This window comes from Lontra canadensis, unplaced genomic scaffold, assembly GCF_010015895.1.
Source record: "Lontra canadensis isolate GAN:19392208 unplaced genomic scaffold, GSC_riverotter_1.0 scaffold63, whole genome shotgun sequence".
NCBI classification, from domain to species: Eukaryota; Metazoa; Chordata; class Mammalia; order Carnivora; family Mustelidae; genus Lontra; species Lontra canadensis.
Genome location: NW_022631057.1, coordinates 8347274 through 8374843, shown reverse-complemented (window position 1 = coordinate 8374843; position 27570 = coordinate 8347274). Strand labels below are relative to the sequence as shown.

The 27570-nt window shown below is 55.6% G+C and overlaps 1 protein-coding gene across 1 annotated transcript in view; it reads right to left on the bottom strand.

Moving 5' to 3' along the window:
* Positions 1-27570, bottom strand: part of NAV1 (neuron navigator 1) — a 173721-nt gene that overhangs the window by 125594 nt on the left and 20557 nt on the right. The window contains 1 exon segment of the mRNA XM_032878246.1: positions 25344-26135. Coding sequence (XP_032734137.1) covers positions 25344-26135 — 792 coding nt within the window.

The following is a 27570-nucleotide window of genomic DNA, read 5'->3' as shown; positions in this document are numbered from 1 at the left end:
ATTCGTATCTATTACACACAGATTCCAAAGTTTAAAAAGTGTGGAGTGCCAGAAACACAGTACATGACATGATTATTAATTACCTAATTATTTTGGTATAAAAATGCTTGGCAGGAGGAGAATAGGAAAGGTTCACCAGGGCCAGCAGGGGTTGGGGTTGGAGCCCCAGAGGGACTGTGCTTACCTTTCAGCAAGGGGTCACTGGGTGTGGTGGGGAGAACAGTGGAAGGTCCACTGGGACCCTGGCCTTGACCCCTCTGGTGAAACTAGTCCTTGCAATTCAGCTTCCTTAGGCTACTTGTCACAGTGCGTGGCCTGCTTGACCTCCCTGGGGCTCCCTGGTTTCTGCACCACGACCCAGCAGGAGCACTGGGGACAGACCTGGGCCTGGGCCTGGAAGCCTCCTCAGGAGCTCGGGGCAGCTGTACTTCAGTCTCGTGAAGGAGAAAGGGGAGAGAGGCGCGCCTGCGTGGCTCATTCCTTAAGCATCTGCCTTTGGCTCAGGTCATCTGGGATCAAGTCCCGCATAGGGCTCCCTCTCTCACTCCCCAGGTTGTGTTCCCTCTCTTGCTGTGTCTCTGTCAAATAAATAAAATCCTAACCAAAAAAAAAAAAAAAAAAAAAAAGAAAGAAAGAAAGAAAGAAAAAGAAAAAGAAAGGGGAAAGAATTAGCCAGAGTCTCTGAGCCCAGAAAGCCAGCTCAGCCTGGTTAAGTGAGAGCAGCTCGCAGGAGAGAGTCAAACTTTCTCAGAGTAAAGTTTCCTCTTAAGTGGCAGAGGGAGGGGGCAGCCCTTGGGACACCAAGGTCTGCAGAGGGTGGACCTTCTGGCCTCTCAGGGGACCTTCCTGCACCTCCTTTCTCCTCACTGGCCTGGCTTAGAGGAGGCCCCTCGAGTCTTCGAGGAACCCAGCGCACCAGAGAGATCTCTCAGCAGCCCTATCATCTCCCACTGATGCAGGGGAAACTGAGGCCTGACGTGGTGATCTGGGAATAAATTCATCTAACCACGAATGGCAACCCACGGGCCAGGCCACAAATTGTACTCTTTGTTACTCCCTTCTTGAAGCTGTTCCCTGCCATCTTCAGAAGATGGTTCCAGGCAGGCAAAGCCACACTGCCCCAAGCAGAACTCCAAGCCCAAGAGGGTGGGTTCAGGGTGGCGTGGGGAATAATCAGGGCTGTAGAACATGAGACATGAACTTGGGCAGAACTGTGGGGATTACCTCAAATCCCACTGCTTTGTTTTAAAACAGTGGCCCACCCTGAGCAAAGGTAACCGGGGGGAAGGAGATGGAGGGAAAGACAGTATTTCAACATGCTGATTCCTCCGGCCTCGGCTAACAGAACTATCTTACCAAGCGCCTCGCTCATGGTTTATCACAAGTTAAGGTGAAAGGACAGCCATGTTTAGGGAGCAGCTCCTCTGGGCAGGCCCCGGGTTTCAGCATCATGTCGTTCCCCAAACGCTCCGCAAAGCGGGGACTTTTCTCTCCCCGTGGTGGTGCTGAGGAAGCTGAGGCTGGCTGGGCCAGCCTTGTGACAGGAAGGGTCCCGTCAGAAAGGAGACAGCAAGAGGAGCGGGGGCTGGGGCAGGGGACTCGGGGAGAGGGGACAGCCAGCGGAAGGACATCGACTTCGCTGCTTCTGTGATTCTGTCAAGGCACTGAAAGACCCTGTTCGACATTCACGAGAGACATGGTGGAGGCCCTCTATGGCCATGCTTGATACCAGCCGTGACAGTTCCCCAGAAGCCCTAAACCGGGTCCGGGAGAAGCCCACCCCGCACTCCCAAAGAGGACCCTGAGAAGGGCACCAATCAGACTCACCCCTGCATATGGTCCCCCACCACCCTGCCCCTCTGCTGAAACCCCTCCCCCCAAATACTTTTTGGTTTTAGACAAGTTTCCATAGCAACCCGAGTCCCTATCAGCCAAGGGTTACCATGGAGACTTGACTTCGCTCTGCGTCCACAGCTAAGGAGGGCGCTTCCACCATATCTGTCAAGCAAGGCTCTGGGAAACCCAGTGAGGGGAGGATGGAGGCCCTGGGGGCCTGAGCTGACCCCCCACCAGGCCTGGCAGGCTGGCCCTGGAGCAGTTCTGGGCACTGTCCCCCACAGGACAGAGACACGTTGGCTCTGGCTTTGCCTCCCCCTTCTTAGTTTTCCCTCCTCGGTGCTGCTGCCTGGGCTGGGTTTTCAGAGGCTGCCCCTTCACAGCTGCCCAGGCCCTGCTCTTCCTTCTTCGAAGAATCCTTCTAGAACTCCAGCTGGCTCAGACACCTGACTCAGCATTCTCTCAGTATTTAGACTCGGTCGACACAGTGTTCCTACAACTTAGAATCAATAGTCCCACATCTAGGCTCTGGGCAGGGATGGGGTCCGCCTGCTGTACGCATCACTGTGTGCCCCGGGACTGCACCCACTCCAGCTGTCTGAGCCCCACGCCTTCCCTTGTCAGCGGGTCTTGTCCTCCCATGGGACCGGAGGCTCTATGACGCACAGCCCGCTTCCTTGCTTTGGATTTCTGCGTCGGGCTTAGGTGAGGAAGCAGAGGGCCGGGAGTGGCCGATGGTGATGGGCTTGACATTTGTGGTTGTAAAAAGGAGGGGGAACATGAGGTCGATTCACACTTTGGGGGAGCTGACAATCCAGTCTATGGATAACGACCAGCTGCTATGCTGTTTCTCAATCTCCCTTGCTCTCCGCCCCCCCAGCCCCGCCCTATTTTACTGCTCACCAGCTACTCTGCCAGGAGGAGAGAGCAGAAACGAAATCTGATAAGCGTGTGCCTCCCACGACCATCCCTTACAAATCAACTCTCGCTTCACTCCTATATGTCACGGCCCGCCTGTGGGGCCCTGCCTGCCCATGTGCCGGAAGCATTGGGCTCAAATCCGAAAAGCAATCCATCAAATGAGGGGGACACATTCTTACTGCACTGGGAAAGAAATTGCGAAGACTTTCGCTGCATTCTCACGGAGCCTAAAACAATAAATTCGCTAAGGAACAGTGAAAGTGGTTAAGCTCACTTTTTTTTTAAGCCTGCAAAAAGTGTCATGTTTAAAATTAACAGTATCTTTTTTAAATATTTTATTTATTTATTCGACATGGAGATAGAGAGAGCACAAGTAGGCAGAGTGGCAGGCAGAGGGAGAGGGAGAAGCAGGGTCTCCACGGAGCAGGGAGCCCCGACATGGGGCTCAATTCCAGGATCCTGGAATCGTTACCTGAGCCGAAGGCAGCTTCTTAACCGACTGAGCCACCCAGACGTCCCGTATTTTTATTTTATTTTATTTATTTATTTTTAAAGATTTTATTTATTTATTTGACAGAGATTACAAGTAGACAGAAAGGTAGGCAGAGAGAGAGGGAGAAGCAGGCTCCCTGCTGAGCAGAGAGCCCAGTGCAGGGGGGTTGATCCCAGGACCCTGGGATCATGACGTGGGCTGAAGGCAGAGGCTTTAACCCACTGAGCCACCCAGGCGCCCCCCCCAACCCTACTTTTTTTTAAAGACTAGAGTCAAGCTCTTCTTTCCACTCAGAAAAATCTTACTTGCTGACTGGCCAGTGGGCAGAGCTCTGCATTTGGGTCTACCAAAAGCCTTTTGGGCTTTCATCTCCTCCAGCATCTGCCCTGGTTGGTGTGTGACCACAGGGCAGGCAAGCCTGAATGGGTCTGCCCAGCTGTGGATTCCCAGGACCTGCCTTCCAGAAGAACCTGAGTCTGGCTCTAGCCGCAGGGATAAGGTCTGCTGGCATTCTTAGAGCATCGCCACTAACCCCTCGAGGGACCACCCTCCCTTTGTGGCACCTTGACCATCAGCAGAGCTCAGGGGTTGAGCACACGGTGTCTGTTTCTGTCACTTCCTATCAGTATGAACCTGGACAAGTACCTTCCCTCTCCGTGCCTCAGTTTCCTGGCCCATAAAATGTGAATGATGGGACAATAATACCTACCTCTAAGAGAGGCTGTGAGGATTAGCTGAACACATAAAGCGCCTAGAACAGGGCCCGGCATACAGGAAATGCTCTACTCCCCCAAGCCGGGGTAAAGCGTCCGGACACCCAGCTCCCAGGGACCTTCTGTGCTTGGAAAGAAGATCCTTTCAGGTCAAGGCTTTCCACAGACTGCAACTATTTTGTGGATCACAGCATCAGTTTAGTGGATTGTAACCGACAATTAAAAGAGAGAGAGACCATATACAATAAAACAGAAGATCAATATATTATGCATAGTTAGTATTGTCTGATAGAATTTTTGACTCCATATGTATATACTGGATTTGCTGGAAAACGTATTTTTTCCTAAGATTTTATTTATTTATTTGACAGAGAGAGAGAGAGAGTGCGTGCACAAGCACAAGCCAGGGGAGCAGCAAGCAGAGGGAGAGGGAGAAGCAGGCTCCCCAGTGAGCAGGGAACCCAATGCGGGACTCGATCCCAGGACCCTGGGATCATGACCTGAGCCGAAGACAGACGTTTAACCGACTGAGCCACCCAGTTGCCCCTGGAAAATATATTTCTAATTGGGGGTCAAGATAAAGAAAAGGTTTTTTAAAAAAGTTTAAAATACCTGGCTCCAGGGTGTTGCGGGTTACTGAGAACCTCAGTGGGAGTTCCTGGTTTCGTCTGGAGAGAAAGTAGGGAAGAAGAGCTGGGAGGGCTTTGGGCAGACGGAGGAAACAGGACACGGCTCACAGGGCCAGCGTGGGAAAGGGCAGGATGCAGAGGCCTCAGGAGGGCGAAGACGGACTTGTCTCTCTCATTTTACTCTAAGCGGAGCCCGTTCCTCACGAAGGACTGTAAAAGCCTCCTTTAAAGAGTTTTACCTCAAGACAGCCCTACCTTACCAGCCAGAGGTAAAGGCAGGCATCCACAATGCGCCAGGGGCACAGCTCCCCATGGGAACCAGCAGACAAGGGCCCCTTTGTGGGCCAGGTGTGCGGACTGGACCGCTGGGAGCCTCGGCGGGGCGGGGGACACGCGCTGCCTAGAGGCCTTGGCATGCCCCCGGCTCTGTGTCAGGTCTCCCAGGGTCGCCGTCTGTCACAAGGAGTTTTCATACCCATGACCTCATCCGGTCCTCCCAGCAGCTCCCTGCACTGGAAATAGGATCCCCTATTTAGAAGCAATGAGTAAACTGAGGCCCCTGGAGGCCCAAGGATTTGCTCAAGGTCATCTTACAGTTGGTCCAGCGTGTGCAGCCTCCGTTAGTCCAGCCGAGCTCCGTCTGCCCGCGCTAACCTCTACCACCCTGACATGGAAGCAGCTGTAGATGGGGTGGGCTAGGAGGCGGGTGAGGGGGCCGGCGTCAGCTCTGAAGAGGACACACCCCAGCCTACATGGGGCTCCTCAGCTCAGTGCGTAAGAGGAAGGTATGAGAGGGGGGAAACGCCAGCACAAAGAGATGGGATGAAACTTCGGCACTTGCTTAGATCAAGGAAGGTGATCAAACCCCAACAGGGACATTTCTGTACTCCCGCCCCCATCCCACAATACCCAGCTCGATCCTGCACGTGTTGCCTAAGGCAGTGGACAAAGTAGGCCCTTTGGAGGTCACGGGTAGCTCTCATGACTGGGCACCCTGGGGTAGAAACTACTAGCATCATAGCTGCCCTAACAGTGCCCTGGTTTGCTAACCCTGCCTCTGAGGCTGCTCGAGCCACGCCACTGGTGCCACCATCACCAAAGGCACTGCCGTCACTGCCGTCATTGCCATCATCGCTGCTGCCACCAACCACATCTGCCTGCTCAGAGCACTGACTGTCCCTCTCCCTTTCCTGACTTTAGTCTGTGTTTATCTCACAGGTCCTAAATTTGGCTGAGATGAGCTTATTGGGTTTTGGGTTTTCTTTTTTTTTAAGATTTCATTTATTTATTCATGAGAGACAGAGAGAGAGGCAGAGGGAAAAGCAGACTCCTCGATGAGCAGGGAGCGTGATGCAGGACTCGATCCTAGGACCCCGGGATCAGGACCTGAGCAGAAGACAGACACTTAACCAACTGAGCCACCCAGGCGCCCTGAGCTTATCTCTTTAGAAAGGCATCATTACTAAAAAACTAGAGGATTTTGTTTTTAATGTATGTGCTTTGTACCTAAGAAACTTTTGTATTTAGGCAAAATGAAGTGCCCCTGTCCCTTCCCCCAGAACCTCCCTGGTCAGTTCTTCAGCCTCTCCCCTCGGCTCCCTCCCTGGAGCCTGCAGGAGCCCCATTCACAGCCCTTCAGTGCCCGCCATCTGCACTGCCTGGTCACTACCTCAGGCCACTGCCGCGTCACCTGGACGGCTCCAACCACGGCCTTCCAGCTGGGGCCCCATCACTCTCGCCTCCTCCAATTCTATTCTTCCACAGCGACCTGAGCCACTCTTGAAAAACACAAACCTGATGTCACTCCTCCCACCGAAAACCTTTCCTGTCTTTCCACTGGACGCAAGAACAAAATTCAGAATCCTGACCCTGAGCCCCAAGGCCACAGTTGGTCCAGGACCTCCTTGCACGCCCACCTTCCTCCTCAGTGACTTTGCCACTCTCCTCAAACACCTGAGCCTGCTTCTATCTTAGACCACGGGGCCCAGTGGAAGGCTCACTTCCATACGGAAGCCCTCCCTGACCAGTCACTCTCATCTAAATCATCACACCCTTTCCTTTTCCTACAGAGCACTTACAGGGTGGACTAAGGATTCTCTTCTGTGATTATCCACTAAAGTCACCACCCTGCCCCCGCCCCACCCCCAGCAAAACTCTAAGTCCACAAAGAGAAGGAACGCATCCGTTCTGCTCACTGCTGTAATCTCGGAGAGTAAAACACTGCTTGGTATACAGCACACAACCAATGTGTGTCAGGGGTCTCCAAATGTTGGTAGTGTAGGGAGGGGAGTCTGGAAAGGCTGGCAGGGTTGGCAAGGCAAGGGGACCAGGACCGTCCACAAGAGAGGCAGCTCCAAAGCCACAGCCACCCCTCCTCTCATCAGCCTTCCAAGCTGCTGGGGGATGGGTCACGTTCACCCATCCTAGTCCCACTGCACTTCTCCCTGGAGTCTCAGTTCCCAGGGGACTTTCATGGTGGCACCCACCCCCCACAGGTGAGCAGTGCTGGGGCTGCTGGGAGGGGCTCGGGCACAGGCAGAGACACACCAGGTGGAAAGCCGGGCCTGGGCTCCCTGCAGAGGCTTTGCAAGGGCCCTCGAGCAAACGTCACATTTCGTCCTCAAAAAATCACCCCATGAAGAGGCAGCAGACGCACAGCTCATTTCCATCTGAGCACAAAGCCTGCTAAAGCCATCAGAGTAGGGGTGTTGGGGGGTTTGGGGGTGGTGGATGAGGTTGGGGGAACGTGAGCCTCCTGGCTCTGGGACTGAAATATCAAACCCTGGTCGGCCTGTTTTTTGAGAGTGTGGCTTGGATTTCTGCAGACATGACCTCATTCCCTTGCCTCCTGCTGTTACCAGCCTCATTTTTCTGAAGAGGGAAACTGAGGCGGCTTTCCAGATCCCAGGAACACTCAACCAGAGGAAGACATAGGCTCCTCTGGTTTCAAGTGACTCGAGCTGAGACCATTGGGCCCAGAGTTTTCTGGCCTGTGAGGGCGACTCTGGTTAGTCAGACTGGCCCCTCCCATGCCTGGCAGGGGCCTCCATCCTTGCCCCTCAAGGGAATGGCATTTTCCTCCATGTGGGACATTTGCCAGAAGGTTCCCTCAACCAACCCCCACAACCATGGAAACCCACCTCTGACAGCCCCTCAGGTTCCACTGAGAGATTATGAGTCTCCATGGGTGGGAAGAACTGTGGAGCGACTTTTAAAAGCATATTTATGAGGTTTAAAAGCCACAGGGAGAGAGAGGTGCGTTTGTTACTTGACCCTAAAAACCTCAGCAGATAGTTTTAAAAAATTCATGGGTCAGGCCAACAGCGGCCATTTACTGAAGTGTGGCTGTGACAGACAACGTGGTCCTGCTCTTCCTCCCTCCCTGGGGTGACCTCTCCAAAGGAGGAGGATCACGGGAAAACAACAGAAGTTGGGAGACCCGGATTTGCGTCCTGGATCTGCCACTCACTGGTTGGGTGACCTTAGGTAAATTTTGCTTTTTGGCACCTCAGTGCTCTCAGCTGTTAAAGGGGACTGGACAATGAGGGCTGATCCCTGGGGTCCCTCCAGGTTCTGACGCTCTAGGCCTTGGCTGGGGCCCCACCCTCTCAGGGGAGAGCACCCACTGGCAGACACATCTCATCCCACTCCTTCAACGACCTGCTCGGGGAGCCCCATCAGGATGTCCTAACTTAAAGTGTGAGGAAGGGGACAGTGGGGGAAAGTGCTAGGCCAGGAGTCAGAAGAGCTCTGGGTGGCCCTAGGCTGGACCTAAGGCCTCAGTTCCCTCCTCTGCGACACGAAAGGTTTGCGCTTCCTCTCCGGCTTAGACACTGTGATGCTGTGGCTTGCTGTGGAGTCAGAGGTAAGGGGATGTCCTCGGCGGTCCCTCCTAACCCCCCACACCGCCCACCAGGTGGACTGCCACTCCTGCTGAGGGAGCACTGTCTCTTGACCTTGCCTGGGAGCCTGGCTTCGAAGAGAGAGAGAGCTGGGTGCCCTCACCTCTATTCTTGGCTCTTGCTTTTGGATTCCATTCAGAGAAATCCTGACACGCAACATGCCAGAGGGCCACTGCCTGCTGGCTCTGCAAGGAAAGCCAGATGGAGCCATCTACTGCCTGGCTTCCCAGAAACCCTGGAATCCTCAAACCTGCAGGCCCTCAAAATCTCTGACCGGGAGGGAGCTGGGAATGAGAGGAGGCCAGCCCGACCCGGGGCAAACGCAGAACATCCATCAGCCCTGCTCTGCTGCCCCTTCCTTCTCCAGGTTACAGGGCGGGCCATAACCTCTAATCGAGGACCGAGCCAAGGATTTCGGGGACCCCGAGGATGGGCATGGACAGAGATGTCACTGGCTTCCTCCACCCATCATGCCTGGGTCTCTTTATCATCAATGCAAGCTCTTAAGAGTCTAACCTCAGTCCTTCTTGCTACTACCATTTTTCTCCTGATCTCTCCTCCGTGGATATAAAGGACAGTTGCTCCACCGCCCTCACACACCATCCCCCACCCCATCTGTCTTTTCTCCCAGACTTATGTTTCCTACACTCAGAGCTGCTGGAGATAATATATAATTTTTTTTTTTTTTTTGGTAGGGAGGGAGGTAAGACAAGAGTGGGTGTGGGGACAGATTCCCTTCCAATTATGTCTGGCTCAGGCTGATGCTAGTGTCAGTTTGCATTTCCCTGAACACACAGGAGCCTAGAAGTGAGGAGGAAGCAAGAGATAAAGTGACGCTTGCCACCTCAGTCTTCGCCATGGGCAGACCTAAGGAGCCCGGGAGCTGGGAATGAAGGGATCAGGAAGGTGGCATGTCTGGGAAGAGGTGGGAATCTACAGCCCCTTCCCTCAGCTCTGCAAACGTTTCACTCCGGCCTCAGATCCCCATTCTCATGGGACTTAACCTGTGAGGCGTGGCCTTGGCCCTTTGCCTGCCCACTCAGAGCTCCTTGCTCCCTTATAGGAGTTTGAAGAACTGAAACGGATGCCAATTTTAGTCCAAAGTGATCAAAAGAAACCAGAAAAGTAAAACTGTTATCCCCAAAATCTCAAGAAGAGTAGCTCAAGGCAGATGGAATGGCTTTTTTTTTTTTTTTTAAAGCTTCTGCATTGGCACAGATAATTGAGAGATGAGTGTGTTTGCAATGTTGATGGTAGAAACTCCAAAAGTTAGCAGGTTTGCTCTCAGGCTGGGAATGGGCAGGAGGCACAGGCCATTCTGGCCTTTTAATGAAGATTCTCCCCCAGTGTGACTGCAGAAAAGAAGCCAGGAGTTCTGAGCACCCTTCTGGAGCCTCCCTGGTCTCTGAGCCAAGGAAGGAGTGATGGTGACCTGGCTGTCCTTAGGAGGGAAGGGCAAGATGGAGGGCTCATGCCCTCATCCCCTCGTCCTTCCAAAGACAGAGACTGGAGGGGAGGAGAAGGTTTTCCCAAAGCTATTCTCTGCCTGGTGGTTTCCTGCACAGGATGGTGCTGGTAATGGGTGGGAACGGAGATGGAGGGCGCACATGACCCTCCCCACTCCCCACGATGGGCCCCCAGCCACAGGCATCTGATTTCTAAGCCGGCAGCTGAACTCCTGACAATGAGCTCCAGGAACAGTGTTGCAGGCACAATGAGGACAGGCTGTACCTGGGCAAACTGTTCAGAGCTGACCCCGGGAAAGGGGCAAGAGGTTTAGAGTGTCACGCGGCTCTGTGGCAGCGGCCGAGGCTGGGCAGAAGGAGAGGGTTGGGAGAATGGGGGGGTGCACTTCAGAGAGGGGAAGGTCGGGAAGGAAGAACTGTGGGTGGGAGGATGCTGGCGTCTTTTAATCAAATGCAAATTTAAGGCAGACGGCATGCAAACTGACATGTCTAATTTTTGTGTCTGCAGTTTGGGCGGTGTTTGGAGAGAAACGAGCATCCTGGGGGAGAGGCTTCTTGACAACTTGCTCAGCACACACAGAAAAGACCTACAAATGAGTCATCTGGTGAACTCCGTGGGGATGAGGCGGCATGACAGAGGCGGGGCCCCAAGACACCAAAAGGAGAAAAGGGGGAGCCCTGGAGAGGATGGGCCTGGCTGCAGGGGGAAGGGAGGAGGTGAGGCTAGAGGCAGGCTCAGGGCAAAGGGGGCAGCTGAGGGCATGCTAAGGCTCAGGAGGAAGGGCCCAGAGAAGCACTGGGATCCAAGAACAAACCACCTGGGGGCTCCAGGGCACAAGGGCTGCTCTCTCCCACCAGAAGGGAAGATCCCTGAGGGCAATACCCATGTTTCCCCCACCTGACTGGTGGGTCCTTGAGCATAGGGCTGAGTCTCCCCCCACAGGATGGGGGCTCCTGAGGGCAAAGCCCCTGTTTCCCCTATCAGACTAGGGGCTCCCAGAGGACAGGGGCCATGTCTCCTTCCTCTACAACCTCCTATAGTGGGGGTGGATAGGCAACAATGAAATACTGCGACTAAGCCATCATTTACTGTCTCCAAGGGCCAGGCATCGTGCTCAGCGAGCGCCATTACGGACATTAGCTCATTGACTCTCCGTGGCAATCTTATGAGACAGCTCTTGTGACATATTTAACAAGTGAAGAAACTGCCCCACAGAGAGGCTAAATCAGCCCGGGTCTCAAAGCTGGGTAATACAAAGGCAGGATCTGAACTAAGGGCTGACTCATACTCTGTGCATTTGGCCACTATATTCTGTGTGCTTCCTCCCAGGACCCTAAGAGAGTAAGAGTGATGGCTTAGGGTATACAGAGCTGCTGCAAACAGCTTGAGTTGAGAAGCTGGGAACTTCATGATTGTGATTCAGAGATACAGTTTCAGGAGGAAACCCAATCTCTATGCAGCCTGTGGGAAAATGGCAGAAATCCAGCCCCAGGCCGGAATGGGCTCCTCTGGCTCAGAAGCAGGGCTGGTGCCTCTGTGGCAAATCCCTTCACACCCCCCATTGGACATCCCACCCCTAAGGTAAAGCCAGGGGCCTCCTCTCACCCCAGCACCCTGGCCCCAACCTCATGCTTGTGGAAGTAATGGGTCACCATCAAACCCACCCATCTGTTCTCCCTTGAGATAAGGGAAGGAGCCGAGATGTCTTGGCCTCATCCCCCACCCTGAGATGTCCTCCCAGCTGTATGTTAACCAGCCACTGGGGTGGATTTCATGCTTCAGCCTTGGAAGGACCTTTCAAGGACCACCAGTGGGGTTCTGAGCCAATGCAGGGATTGGAGACAGGGCAGGACAGTTTCCAAGGACCCGGGGTGTAGAGGGGACGTACACACCCAGGGTAAAGCTATGGGTCAGATCTGAGTCCCCCTCCCTACCCAGAGGTGAGGACATTGTCAGTTTCACCCCGCTCTAGATGGAATCCAGGCCCCAAGTTAAGGACTAGGGGTGGGTAATGAACTTGAACAACCTCTGACCACGTTCTTCAAATCTGCTTCCAGTTCATAGTGTTTCTATTTTCATCAAAGTCTATAAACAACCACCAGGCTGATGTATTACCCTAAAAACTTTGGACAAAGCCAACGTGCTTCTCCTGTCTCCTTGGGATGGGTCAGTCAGAGCCCACCCCCACGCCCCCCAGGGTAGACTGGCTGCTGTCTTGGACAGGGCAGGCATGGCGCCGTGGGCATCCACACTCCACCACATGGGCGGGGGGCAGAAATGCTGGTCCACGGTACGAAAGGAGCTGAATCAGATGTGTGGCTGATCCCTGCAAGCCAGCTCTGTGTCGTGTCCTATAATAAATTCCCCCTTTAGCTTAAGCTGCCTCCAGGGGGCTTCCACAGGTACAACCAAGAGTCTGAATGAACATATCAGAGCTGAACTGAAACAGGGTCAATAACAAGCCAATCCGTGAACGAAGGCACTGGAAGCCTGGGTAACACTAGAGTCTGCAGAGCCAGGGTGATTAGGACGAGGAAGGCCAGGGGATCTGGAAGCCTGCAGGGGAAGGGGCAACAGTGCCAACCCCACTGATCATCTGAGGCATGCCAGGTGCTCCCTACTCTCTTCTGATTAATCTTCACAATCACCCCCCACGCAGGGGGTCCACAAGCCCCATTCTACAGACAAGAAATAGGCTCAAAGAGTGCTAAGGACAGCCAGTTAGCAGGCATCAGAGTTTACCTGAAACCCTCCCAAGGAGGCAAGGTCCCAGAGATACGCAGGGCTCCGGGTCAGGCCACCAGAGTCTTGATGTGTATCTGTCCCCTGTCACCTGACGTGCCGGTCATTCCAGACTGTCAGAACAGGTGTGCAGGGTGGAGGAATGAACACGGAAGGTAGTGAAGGCAAGAAAGCGTATCAACCACAGACTCTACCCACTGTCCCCAGCCTGGCAGAGAGGCCCCAAGACGGTCCAGGGAATGTGCTTGGCTCTTAGCTCCCGGAGCCACCACTCTTTCAGAGGGAGACATCAGAAAGGAGAACACTTTGGAATTAAGGATCTGGGCAGCTGCCCAGGAGGGTTCGCTGGGCCTGTGGACTTTGCCAGCTGGTGTTCTCCACTGATGGGAGGCCCTGGAGGACTGTGCTTAAGATGGCAGGTGCATGTGCTCACTTTAGCAGCACATATACTAAGATGGCAGGTGCATGAATTACACCGCTCCCCCATTCACCCAGGGGTCACACCCAGGCTCCCCCATTTCCTGGTTGTGTGATTCTGGGGAAGTCACTTAACCTCTCAGTTTCCTCATCAGTAAAATGGGATTAAAAATAGCACCTAACTCCCCAGGTTGTTCTAGGTGACTCAATGAATTAATATACATAAAGTGCGGGGTGCCTGGGTGGCTTTCCTGGGCTTCGGGGTGCCTGGGTGGCTCAGTGGGTTGGGCCTCTGCCTTCAGTCTAGGTCATGGTCTCAGGGTCTTGGGATCGAGCCCCGCATCGGGATCTCTGCTTAGCAGGGAGCCTGCTTCCCTCTCTCTCTCTCTGCCTGCCTCTCTGCCTACTTGTGATCTCTCTGTCAAATAAACAAAATCTTTAAAAATATATATATACATATATATATATGTAAAGTGCTTAAAACAATGCCTGATACATAACATGTAATAAATGATGGTGTTATTATTAGATAGACAGATATGATAGACATTATAGATACATAATAAATATACATATCAGATAGATATTATAACACAAATAAATGATAGAGTCCTTGGGTCTTCCATGTAGCTAACCCCCCACCCCCAAGAGGCAGCACTCTGGAAAATTAAATCTAGAAATCAGGGGCTATTGGGCAAGGGGGAACAAGAGAGGGAAGGAGCAGCTGTGCCCTGAGATGCAGACAGGGCTGAATCTGCCAAAAGCAGCCATGGGGCGGCCCTTTCCCATCTGTGCAGCCCTCCAGGAATCCTCCCAGAGCTGGGAGCTGCGGAGCCTGAGGCCTGTGTTACAACCAAGGACCTGAGGTTGAGGCCTTGAGCGGCTTATTCAAGATCCACAGTTAAGAGTGACTGATGCAGGGGCGCCTGGGTAGCTCAGCTGGTTAAAGCCTCTGCCTTCGGCTGGGGTCATGATCCCAGGGCCCTGGGATCAAGCCCCCATGTCAGGCTCCCTGCTCAGCGGGGAGTCTGCTTCTCCCACTCCCTCTGCCCTTCCCCCCACTTGTGCTTGCACTCTCTCGCTCTTTCAAATAAATAAATAAATAAATAAAAACACCTTTTTTAAAAAAGAGTGCCAGATCCAGGATTCACACTGGGAGGGACCAGAGGAAGGGCTTATCGTAGGCTGACATTCTGAGGCCCTGATTGTTCCCGATTATTCTGGTCATCCTCTGCATGGCCACCTCAGGCCTGATCCCTCATGTCCCGTCAGGAAGCCCTCTCCCTGCAGCTCCTGGCCACAGCCCTGGCCACAGCCCAGGCCACACGCTGTATTATAATTGCCCGCCTGCGCTCTGCTTCCTGGACTAGACAGCAAGAGCCTCGGGCAGCAGGGGCTGGCAAACAGGTGGCACCTGAGGAATGTTTGCCGAGGCTGGAAGGAAGGCACTGTTACAGACCTGGGCTCTCAGGACCACGGCAAGACTGGTTTGGCTTAAAGGTTCTAGAATGTCTGGAGTGCATGGGAAGCAAAAGGATGCTACTTCTTGTGCAAGAGGCAGTGGAGCCTACGGTGAAATGGATGAGTCTGGATCAAGCCTCATCTGACTCTTAGCTTCACCGTGAGCTTGCCAAGTGACCTCGGACAAGCCGTGTGGCCTCCCTTGACTCCTCTAAGTTTCCACATACTTCAGTCTTGTGCAAGAGTTGGGTGGTCAGTCTACAGAAATGCACCAGGAGGGGCATACAGCACTGGCTGGGAAAAAAACACGAAACGCTCCCATACCAGTAGGCAAAGAAAGTGCTTCCTTGGGCCCTCAGGCGCTCCTCCTGCCACCCTAATCTCGAGGTCCCTTCCTCTGGGACTTCCACATTTGGCATCAGAGTTAACATCTGGCATAGTGGAGGGCCCCCGGGATTCCTCCAGTTCTGTAGCCTGCAAGAGTTGTGAAATATTTCGCATGTGACCCTTGATTAATATCTCATTGTGAGGATGAAATGGGTTTTTTTTTTTAAGATTTTATTTATTTTATATAGAAAGAGAGATCACAAGTAGGTGGAGAGGCAGACAGAGAGAGAGGAGGAAGCAGGCTCCCCACTGAGCAGAGAGCCCGATGCGGGGCTTGATCCCAGGACCCTGAGATCATGATCTGAGCCAAAGGCAGAAGCTTTAACCCACTGAGCCACCCAGGCGCCCCTGAAATGGGTTTATACAAGCCAAGCCCTTAGCCGAGCTGGCAAACAGTAAGTGCTCAATAGACGCTTGTCACGATTTTGCTAATCTCCAGTGACTCGGGTCTGTGAAGGTTCAATGGTCCACCACGGACCCTCAGGATGAAGGTTTCTGACCTTCCTGCAGAGTCCAAAGCCTCGATTAAAGTCTCAGGCACTGAGAACTTCCTTCTAGGGAGCCCAAACCCTGCAGCCAGGCCCTTGGAGGCCCCAAAATCACCAGCTTAGCTGAGGGTGCCAAGCAGGGCAGCCTTACCCCAGCTTTCCTGGGCTTCGGGGTGGCAGCGAGAGCAGGGGCAGCCTCTCCACTCTGCCTGCTGTGAGCAAACCCCACTGGGTGGGTGGGGTGTCAGGCAGCTCAGGGACCGAGCCTTGTCCCTGCACCCAAGAAGGACACGCCTTATGGTGGCTGCTGTCCTTCACGGCAGCACTGGCCTGTCTCCCTGCCCCACTGCTGCCTTCTCTGCTGCCATAACCTCTATCCAGGTGCTGCAGCAGGGGCAGGATGACAAGGAGGCCAAGAGATGAGCACGGCGGCAACCCGTGGACACCACGTCACCGTCAGGGCCACAGAGCATCCATGCAGGACAGGATCTACATACACACTCAGGCAACCCCTGAATTCCAGGATCACACCTCTTGGGGATGCCCAGATTCCAGGACAAAACCAAGTCCTCTATGACAGAAAACCCTAGCTCCTGCAACAACAGAACCCCATGGCAACGTCCAGGACATGGCAACTGGAACAATCTGGCAGCATCGTGAAGAACAGAGGAAGGTGACGATTTGAGTGTAGGGTGAAGGTTCCTAAGCCTTCACCAGGGCACCCTCATTCCCTGGGGGCCCTTCTACCCTGCAGTGGAGGGGCGCTGTTCCCTTCACTCCCTGAAGGACCATCTGCTCCAAGGGCTCCCAAGCCAGCTAGTCCTAATCCAGTCCTCCCACTCCATCCAAGCAAGGCGGGATGACGGGAAAGCATCTTCCCTTGTGCCAAGCGTTTCTGATTCCTTTAAATAGCTCCCCAACTTCCAACTCCTTCAGGAAGGCATCCTGGATGGGACAAGTGAGCTAGGAGCTGAAATGTGGCCCCCACACTACTTACGCCCACTCTTAGGGTGGGTTATGCATTGGTCCTGTGTGTATAGTCTGGCTCGGGCCTTGCTGTGGGCACTCCCCAGGGCTGGGCGGGAGGGATGCAGTGCCAATCCCTGGGTGGGCTAGGGAGCTGTACCTCGGGCCCCATCAGAGCAGCTGCTAATCAAAGGGACCACCTCTGGGCACCGAGATATCCTCTCTCTCTGCAGAGGGAGCAAGGGCAATCTTCACTTAAGCAAACAGATTCAGAACTTGAGAAGCCCCCGGGCTGGCTGATCTCATCAATCAGCAGCCTCTCCAAAGTACCAACGGGCACTGGATTCCTTTGGGGATCCTCTGGGGCAAACCCTGACTGCTCTCCTCTGTTTAAATGTCGCCCAGAGCTTACAGTGGAGCCCCAGTGCCGTCCACTCGGGTCCGTCATGCCCCTGTCCATTTGCTCCTGGTTGCCCAGGCTCATTCCCTCTCTTACTTCCTGTGCCATCTCTCCTCCACAGACAGGACCCCATGATCAAACCCTTCATTCACCTCCTCCTTCTACCTTCTGTTCCCTCCCATCTCTGCTGCTGGGATCCCAACCTCTGAAACCACATCACTTCTCCAGAGCTTCCCCTCCTCGCCCGCTGCCCCAGTGCACGTACCCTCGCCCCACACACTGACTCTTGCTCCGCTGAGCCCTTCCATACTTGGTCACAGCACCTGCCACCACTGCCCGGCATGGGAATGAGTGCAGTCCTTCTTGCCTCCTCATCTAGCCTGTCAGAAGCTAGGAGGCAGCGCCCAGAGCCTCAATCTCAGGGGCACAGAGCTTTGCCCAGAGGGAACACTTGAGAGGTTAATTCTTTTTTTTTTTTTTTAAGATTTTATTCATTTATTTGACAGACAGAGATCACAAGTAGGCAGAGAGGCAGGCAGAGAGAGAGTGAGAAGGAAGCAGGCTCCCCGCTAAGCAGAGAGCCTGATGTGGGGCTCAATCCCAGGACCCTGGGATCATGACCGGAGCCGAAGGCAGAGGCTTTAACCCACTGAGCCACCCAGGTGCCCCTTGAGAGGTTAATTCTGAACTCACTGGAATCAAACTCAGATGCAGGGGGGCTGGGGGTGGGGGTCTCGAGGCTCCTGGAAGCAGCAGTGTCGCAGGGGTTAAGTTCCAATCCTGGCTCTGCTGCTCACTTGCTCCACTAGCTTTGGGCAGATTCCCTACAGTTCGGTGCCTCAGTTTCCTCGTTAGTAAGTACCAGGATTGCGGGATGATTGTGAGCACTGACTTACTGCACATCAGGAACGAGAACAATGCCTCTTATATGCCAAGTGATGGATACGTGTTACTGCCGTTAGATTACTGTCCTCTCTGGGCCTACTTGCTCCCCCAGCAGAGTCGGGTCTCAGATCTCCTGGGAGGCAGCTCCTCAGCTTGGGATGGTGGGAGTCCTAGGCTCCGTGGCAGCTTCTGGAGCTTGCAGAGAAAAGCCAAGGCCTCCTGGGTGGCTGCCAGCTTCCCCAAAAGGGAAGGTCCTGTTTAGTGAGTCATCAAGGGCAAAGGGAGCCTGTGTCCGAGGAGTCCGAGGAGTCCGAGGAGTCCCCAGCACTCACAGTGCCCTTCTGGGAGGGAAGCCAGGGAGACCGAACCCCTGTAGCCTCTGCCTGGGGGTCCCTTTGAGGGAAATCATTCCGTCCTGGTCATATCTCAGACTCTTTCAAACCTGTCCAAGTCCCGCATACACACAACACAAGCACACAAGCGTACCTTGAGTCTGTGCACATTTGCAGGAGCCCAGTGAGGGTTGCACTGGACCCCCACTAACCCCTGGGCATCCAGCATTCACACCCTGCCTCCCAACCTCACCTACGTTCTTAGCGTTAACACTGTCTGCCATACACAGACTATGCACCCAGTTCATATACCCTATGAACCCAGTACCTCCGCACACTCACCCAAGCCCGAGGTCCCCATTTACAGCCGGCTCTCCATCAAAACATCCGGGACTTAGGACATCACTCCACCTCCCAGACCAGATCATGCGTGATGACACCCCAACTGGATACCCACGAGGCGACCCGGCTTCCCTGGGGACCAACATGGGCAGCACTGACAGCATCCCTTGGGTCTTCTGGGCTGTGCCTGCTTTTGGTTTCCACATCCTCAGGGCATAAGAGCGAGCACCCCAAGTCCAGAGCGAGAGCTACGCCCAGAAATTAGAGGGCTGCGGAGAACGCGCCCACTCCAGTGGCCCTGAAGCATGTCATTGAGATGTCTAAAATAGACTCGACCACGGCCTAGGCCCAGGCCCAGGCCCAGGCCCAGCCTCTGGAGAGCCCTGGCGGCCTTGGTGAGGTTTGGCTGGAGCTGGCTTGGACAACTGTGGGTCTAACGCATGATGAACAACAGAGCTGGCAGCCAGAGCCTGGGACCTGCTGGAGCCAAAGCTTTCAGGGTGAACCTGCAGCCTGCCACTGGGCTGGGCTCCACACGCTCCCACACCCCCACCCGCCACCTCAGCACTGCAACGCGCCAGAGGAGTCTGGGGGCTCCAGCTGGCTCCCCATTCTCCTCCACTTTGCTCCTCACCTCTGCAATCTGCCCTTCCTCCTGCCAGAGGCGTAGGTCCTGATAAAAGATGAGAAGCCCTGACCCACCCCTTATTCCAGCCACTCGTGCTGTGTCCACACTTTGCCATGGCAGTGACCGTGCCGGACACTCCCTTGGCACAAGGCTGCTACTCCACCCTCAGCCTCCAGCCGGGAACCAGAAACAGCTCGGGGGCGCCTTCCCAGTCTGCCCCTTGATCTCTGCTGGTCAGAAGGCAGCAGAGACCTGTGTGCACCCAACGAGGCAGAATGGAACCCTGAGGGCCCTTGTTTTGTCTCAGGAGGCCTGGTCCCCAGAAGCAACTCGAGGGAAGGTGTGGGACATGGTGTCCGCGTGGAGGGCTGACCACAGCATTCCAAGGGCTTCTATGGACAGAGCATGCCCACTCAGGGCCAGTGAGCTGCTCCTGGCCCCCCAGCCCTTCCTGTGCAAGAGGGGGAAGGGTGCAGGCTCCAGGGACTTCAAATGCATCTGGGTAATCCAAACAGGGTGTGGGAGGAGGTCAGCCATCGAAAATCAGAACCAGGTGATGGTCGTTTTCCCTCCGCTGGCTGGAGCAGGGATTCCAGGAGAGGAGGCTGGGGGGAGGAGGCCAGGTTGGACCCAGAGAACACTCCACCAGGTGCTGAGATGCAGACATTAGGAGCAGGTGGGGGTGCGGTCCAGGTGGGGAGCAGGCCTCCATTAGGCCCAGCAATCAGGGTGAAGGGGCTGGATCCTCTCCCTATCAAGTCTTAATCCAAAAGGAAAGACAAATGGAAGGAGAAAGTAGGTAACAAAGGAGAAAAGATGCGGTGGAATATGGCTGGGGGGGCACCTGGGTGGCGCAGTCGGTTAAGCATCTGCCTTTGCTTTGATCATGACTGATTTCTGGGTCCTGGGATCGAGCCCGGCATCGGGCTTCCTGATCTTTTGGGAAGAGAGAGTTTCCCTCTCTCTCTTCTCTCCCCACCCTCTGCCCCTCCCCACCACTTGTTCTTTCTCTCTCTCTCAAATAAATAAATAAAATCTTGAGAAAAAAAGACTAGGGTTAGGTGTCTGACCTCAAATATAAGAGGAGGCCTCTGAAAGGCAGGCTAGCTTAACCTGTAAGGATCTAAATCGCGGGTCTGGTCCCAGGGGTGGAAATTCTCAGAAAGAAGACTCTTAACTCTTAACTCAACAGGTTCTCCGATAATGAGTACTTTCCAGGAAAATAAGGTAGTGAGCCCTCTGTCACTAGGAGTGTGTAAACAGAACACCCACCTGTCTCTGATGCTATAGAGGGATTAATTTCAGCTTTAGGTGTGGGTGGCTCAACTAGACATTTCCGTTCTGTGGTTCTGAGAGATCCCAGGGAAGGGTGGGGGAGGAGAGGGTTTTTCTCTCCCTGGCCATGCACGGAGACACTGCGGCGAGCTGTAGAGATGGATCGGCAGCAGTCAGGGAGCCTGGGGGCTCTGCTCCCCTTGCTCAGGACTGGCACAACTTGAGCCCCAAGGAGCAAACTGCACCTTCAGCACTTGGGCTCAGAGGCTGTGAGGAGTGGGTGTGTGTGTGTGTGGAGGGACAGTTCCAGAGAGGAGAAAGACTGGAAGTTAGCAGGAGAAAATATCTGGCGTTGGCAGCCTAGGTTTGGGGACAGGTCATGGCAGCGGGGCGGGGGGGAGGGTGTGTGTGGCAGCTGTAGCCACAGTAGCAGATGTATGTGTGGGGGTGGGGTGTAGAAAAGGAGGGAAGTATGGGGAAACACCCCAGGATTCCAGGCGACTTAGTCCTGTTACCCACTCAATCCACATCTAGAAGGGGCCTGGGGTTGGAGCCAACACTGATGAGAAAGGGCATCTCCCTGAGTGGGAGATGAGAAGCAGGGAAGCTAGCTCCAGGCCCTTCGGCTTTATCTGCTTCTCCCCAGAGCAGAGGAACTGCCCCCAAGACCTACTAATGCATCCATCTCTCAGAGGCAGAGCTGTGGCTGCCGTGCGATGACCTGGATGGGGCCCGTGGAGAGCACTAAGTCTGGACAGAGAAGAAAAAGTTCTGAGCACACGAGAAAAGAAAAGTTCTCCTCAGTGCTACCTTGAGGAAGGCAGGAGGCCTTACAGACGGAAGGTTCTAGGCCAGTTTCTCCACATGCATGCTAACCTTCAGACCCCCACACTTTGCCACAGCCCTTCCTTCTGCCTGTGACCTATGAGCATCCTCCCGTGAACTGCCGGGCCCAGGGGAAGGCTAAAGGCAAGCTTTGTCCTCCTGTTCCTGCTAGGCCTCTGGGGAACCCCTGGGAAGGCCTCAGGAGTGGCTCTGGTCATGGAGCCTCTAACCTGAGGGTCTTAGGCAAGCCTGCGCGTATCACCTGTTTCCTCTGGGCATCAGCTCTTTCGGGAGAACTCACCATAACTACTCTACCCACCCAGACCCCCCAGTGCTTTGAAGAAAAAGTAATTTCTTCTCTTCCCCTATTCAAACCACTCCAGAACACATTCTCTAGAGTAAACCACCCCCCAACCCCCTAAAACCAACATCAACCATTGGCTTAGAAATGGATGACTTCTGGACTTCCCTATCCTGTTCGGTTTGCCCTGAGCCTCCAAGAACCTCACTGTTGCCATGGCAACCCCTCCCATCGGTCCAGACACCTTCTTGAAGAAGTGGGACCAGGAATTCCAGACACCTAGGTTTCTTGACATCCTGACCTTGGGCTGCCTTAGCTGTTCCACTCTGTCCCTTTACTTAGAGGGTTGAAGAAGGGAACGCTGAATGTGTGGGGAGTCAACAAACTGATTTTCCTTTGAGAGCCTTAGGCCCAGGGCTGGTGAGGCAAGAAGAGTGTGGTTTGGGATGGTATGATGCATTGAAATGACCTGGGGCATTTTCAAAGTCTGACCACCTTCATCTGCAGCCCCCTTCCCATCACTATAGGTAGGGAAGAGCCATGAGAGAGTTCTCTTCCATTCACGAATGGGGAAACTGGGTTCTAGAGGAGGTCGCAGAGCTCAGAACTTCCACACAAGGACTCAGGACTGCAGCTTCCCACCCTCTCCCAGGCCCAGGTCTGGTGACATTTCCTCTCGGAGCCAACTGCCTGACGTGGACCATCGGCCAGGGTCCAAAGACATCTGACTCCTGGAACTGGCCCATTCTCCCCTGGGCACTCACCCTTCAGCCTTCTAAGTTTCCAGGGTTCCCCGGTGGGACCCTAGTAATTTGGCAGCTTCCAAAGCAAGGGAAGGGGCACGGAGCCTGCCCAGACCATCTGGGTCCCAGCTGATTTCTGAGAAGGGAGTGACTGAATTTCAGCTCTTCTCTTTTATTCCAGAAAAGCTCTTATTTGGGGCTCCCTTACCCCCTTTCCCCACAAAATTGAGTTTTGGCAGCTTCTCAGATCTGGGATGGTACCAAGGAACGCATGAACTTTGACCCTCAGCTTCCCAGGAAGGGAGCAAATACTCTTGTTTTTAGCCACCATCCTGAGGCATCAAGGCCACCATTTTTCTCAGAGGCCACCCTGCTCTCCAGTGAAGGCCGGTCCTGACAACCTGGAACACCTTCCCAGGTTTGGAGAGACTGAGCAGCTCTATTGTCCCCTGGCTCCTCAACCCTCTATCGCAACTCTCACCTTCACACAGAAGAGAGATTTCGCCTGAGGGCACCAGCTCCCACCCCCTTCCCTCCCCACCACCCTGTGATGCCAAGCACTGTCCCCCCAGATCCTACCCACACGCCCCACCCCCACCTTGGTTCTCACAGCCCCAAAGAATCTAGTATGTCTGCCAGACTTTCCACCCTTTCCCCCGAGCAGAGATCTTAGCCCCTCAGCCCCCTCTGCAGGGTCAGCGGGGCAGGTCGGCGGCCCATGTCCAGAGACATGTGCCTTGGTCAGGCCCCTCCTGACCTGCTGACTCCCCTTTCTCAAGCAGGCCTCCCAGATGGAGCCAGTGACTTAGGAACACAAGCAGAACCTGGCCACCATCACTAATTCAGAGCTGGCTCTAATCAAGCCCTCGGTGCTTTTGACCTTGCATTTCCCCAACTGCGAAGTGGGGTAGTGGGGTGTTTTCTCCTTATCTCCAAGGTTCCTGAGAGGCTGCCGCACCTCTGACTGCGCCAGACCCCAGTGTGCTTTGGGAATGACAACCGCTGACCAGAAGTAAGCGACCCCAGCTAAGCTTCCCCCCACCCCATCTCCTGCCCTCCACTGCCACCCCCAGCCAGCTCTAAGACTATCCATCAGGGTTTCCGAGGTTACTGTCTCTTGAAAAACAACTAAGGAGGCAGCCAGGTCCTGGGGCGGTGCTGGGTCTTGCCTGTCTGGGGACAGCCCAGATCAGCTAAGACATCCCAAAGAAGTGAAGCCCTGACCTTGAAAAGGGAGCTGTGCCCTCTAATTTTCTGAGTCCCTGACACTGCCCTCCCCTCGCCAGGACACAGTCAGACACTCAATTCCTCTCCTCTAGGACCATCCACACCCATCATATTCACTTCCAAGTGCCTGGGGAATGCTCCTCTGCCAGCCAGCCTGCCCTGCCTCGCCCTGCCCTGTGCTTCCTCTTGCCTCCGACACAATCCAACTATCACCTCCTTAAGCTTGAAGAGCTCTCCTTTCCTGTCCTCCTCCATCACAGGGTCCACTTCCATTTTCTCCATGGCCCTCCTGACGTCTGGAATGATTTTATTTCTTTATTCTCTTTCTGTCTCATCCCATTAGACTATAAGCTCCTTGAGGGCCACGGTTGGCAAAAGGTTGGCACTCTCCCTTTGCAGCAGGAGGCTGCCCTGTCAGCTTCTGCACCTCCGAACCCCCAATCCCGCCTTATTCCTGACGAAGCCGGGGCTTTCAGGAAGGGCTCTCCTAGGGAAAAGGCTGCTTCTCCCCTCTTTGCCCTTGTCCAGTCTCCTGACCGCCGCTGCAAAGCCCAAATGTGGCCTGCCAGGAGAGGCTCCCCATCCAACGCTCCAAGAGGCTCTTGCCCTGGTCAGCGGTTCCTCATGCTGCCACCCCGGGGTCTGGGGATCCGGGGATGACAGCAGCAGGTCCAACCAGTCTTCTCCAGCTCTGCGTTCTCCAGGGCTGCCAGTCCAACACCCCCATTCTCTCTCCACCCACCCGCCCCAGCTCCTCTGGCGGGTCCTCGGACCGCAGCCCGCGTCGGCCCCGCCCCTTCACACGCGCACGGACACGCCCCTTCCCAGCCCCCAGCGGGGCGGGCCGCCTGCCTGGTACCCTGGCAGCTCGGGTTCGGGTCCCTCGGCGCCGGAGGACCCACATCCCAGCCACCGCAACAAGTCCGCTGAGCCTAGGAGGCCCGCTAGGGCTCCAGGCCTTGCCGCCGTCCTCCCGTGGCCCCGGCGCGACCCGTACCGGCTCCCGAGGCGCGGCAGCCCTGCGCCCTGCACATCCCAGAACTATCCCTCTCAGGGCGAGGGCTCTCCGCGGGGAAAGCAAGCGCAGTTCCGGGGCCCGCTCCGGGTTTTTTGCATAGACTCTTCAGGCTTGGAGAACAATGGAACAGCTCTCTCTGCGCTTCCTCCGCCCGAGCAAGCTTTGTTCCTCCCTTCCCGCCCGCTCGGCTTCCATTAGCCAAAGGGCAAAGGCTTCCCCGTCAACCAGGATTCTCTGCGCCAGACCCCAGACCTTTCCACACTCTGTAAAAAACCTGGGGGGTAGGGATTTGGGCCTGGGCCTGGGCCGAGGTACAGGACGAACATCCAGATGCGCACAGCTGGCTGCCCGCCCGCCCCCTGGCCTCAGACGTGTCTCCTTGCCAGAACCCCCACACCCGGGAAATCCGACTCGCGCTCCCACGGAGGATACACAGAGGAAGTGGAGCCTCAGCTCTGCTCTGGGGCCAAACAGCCCTCACATCTGCCTTCCCCACATCTGTCCTCTAGATCCGGGCTCTCACTGGACTCTCCCCTAGCCATGCTGGATGGACTCTCGCCAAGCACAGATCACAACACCACTGAGGTCTCCATCAGCCCCCGATTTTGCCACATTAGGATTCTGGGCTTTAAAATTACAGGAAGCTAATGGGCTCTATTTCTGAATATCTGTTGCCCCCCCCCCCACGCCATTGTCCAGCCTCACCTCAGGCCAGAGCAGAGCCCGGGAAGCCCGGTGACATCTTTAAGAAGGCGCACTTTAGCCATGCGCATCTGGAGGGAGGCCAGCCCTGCACATCTGGGCCCAATGCCCCCTCACAACCTGACCGAAATCTGGAGAGCCCCACCGGGAGGAGGAGAAAAGAGAGGAGGTTGAGCTCTCCCCACACCTACCCTTGCAGCTGGCTAGGAGAGAGCAGGGGTGGGGCGGGGAGGCAGGACTTACCCAGCATCTGGCTGAAGAGCAGCTGCTCCAGGTCTCCCAGCACGGTCACCACGAGCTCGGGGTCCACCTTGAGGAAGGCGCGCTCCTCCTGGCCCTTGGCGGAGGGCACGGGCCCGGAGCCCTTTTGCGCCTTGGCCTTGCTAGAGAGCAGCTCGTCGTCTGACTTGCCATCGTCGCTCACGGCTGCCTCAGGAGCCTTGCTGAGCGGCTTGACCTCGGCGTAGGGGCCGCGCGGGATCCGGCTCGGCTTCCCCAGGCTGGGCGCAAGGGGAGCCAGGGGGGTCTTGGCGCCGCCCGCCGGGCTGCCCTTTGCCTGGAAGAGCGAGTGCTCCGACTTGGACAGCGTCTTGGACATAAGCGGAGCTTCGCGGCCTTTGGACCCCGCCTTGCCCAAGCCCTTGGGCGCCTTGGCCATATCGTCGCTCCACTCGGGCTCATAGAGCTGCAGCTTTTTCTCCGAGTCGGTGAGGAAGGAGAGGTTGGTTAGCGACTTCTGCTTGCGCAGGTTGGAGGTGGGAGGCCCGCCGGGGACTCGGCTGTCCACGCTGCCAGACTTGAAGACCTTCAGCTCGGCCGCGCTGGCCTTGGCCATGCCGCTACCGCCGCCGGGCGCCTTGGCGCGCTTGGGCAGCATGCCTCTGCCGTCCGCCGCTGCTGCCTTCCTACCCGCGCCCCGAGGCTCGTCCGCGCCCTCGTCCCCGCCGCCGCCGCTCAGCTCCACCTCGGGCTGCACGCTCTTGACGCTGCTGCCCAGCATTCTGCCCGCGAGGAGCGCATGGACGATCCGCGCGTCTGCAGGCACGGCGGGGGCGGGGGGGGGGGCGGGAGCGCAGGGAAGAGGAGGCGGGGGAGGGGAGGGGGAGAGAAAGGACGGAAGAAACCGAGGAAGATGGGGAGAGGAGGGGGGCAGCGAGGGAGGAGGGAGACAGGCAAGCGAGGGCGCAGGGAAGAAACGCAAGGAAGGAAGAGGGGAAAAGGAAAGAGCGAGGAAACCGTGGGGCGATGGGGCGGGGTCGGAGGAAAAGGGGCGGGGCGGGGAAATACAAATTAAAATTTAGAAATCAATCAAAGGAAGAATGGAAGCCCGGCTGCTCCCGGGGCGCGCAGAGGTGCTTCGATGCCCGGGTCCCGACCCTCTGCCTGCCCGCCTGTCTGTCCCGCTGGCCGAGCACTGCCCGGCAGCTCCCTCGCGGCACTCCGCCCGCCAGCTTGAGTAGAGGCTGCGGGCTGCAGCTCCGAGCGCAGGAAGAAGGGGAGGGGAAGGCGGAGGAGCAAACAGGAGGAGGGGAGGAGTGTGCGCGAGGGAGGGAGGTGGGGGAGAGCGAGTGTGTGTCTATTTCTGGCTCGGGAGGGGGGTGGTATCTGCGGCAGAGCTCCAGGGGCGGATGGGTAGGGGGTCGGGGTGGAGGGGAGATAAAGGATCCCACCAGTTTTCTTCCTAGCTTTCCACGCGGAGGCGGGACCAGTTCTCGGAGAGCACCGTGGCCCTCTGCCGCGCCCAGAGTGTGGGGGGCAGTGAAAAGGATCTGTCGTGCAGATGTGGGATGCAGGTAAAAGGGGCCGAGACAGGGCAGCTCATGACGCGGGGGGAATAGGTGGGCTCGTAGGCCCGGGAAAGATGCTGGGAGAGGGGTTGGGGAAGCCCTACTATTCAGTTTGCTGGTTCCCCCACCCCCACTCCAAACCGTGGCGGTTTCCCTCCAGGAAACTCCCAGTATCTTCGTACTTCAGTCTCGGAGGCTCTCCGCTGCCCTCCAGAGGTTGGGGATACTCCCCGGGGTAGGGCAAAGGGGATGGGATAGGGGTGGCATGGAGAGACAGGTCCAGGGCTGACGAGGGAGAGGGCTCAGGGAATGAAGGAAAGGACCAACCGCCTGGATCAGGAGATTGGATTCCCATTCTAACTGACCTTGTCAAAGTCACTGCACCCCTTTGGCTGGCTCTCTTCTCTTAACAGTGGTTATAATACCAGCTTAATGAGTAAAAGGGCTTTGGCATTGTAAAGCGCTTTGTCAAACCTAGGAAATCAGTTGGAGGCTTAGCACAGGTCCCCTGCAGGCCTGATCTAAAGTGGGGCTGCAGAGCAATTTAAAAAGACAACATTTCCGGAGCCTTTCTCCCTCCTCCCACCTGGACTCAGGGAAGAAAGATGGGGGTGGAAGGGGTAGAGGCCAAGAGGGATGGAGCAGTGGGCCTCTGGCTGTCTCTCTGTAGAGGGCGACCCTGT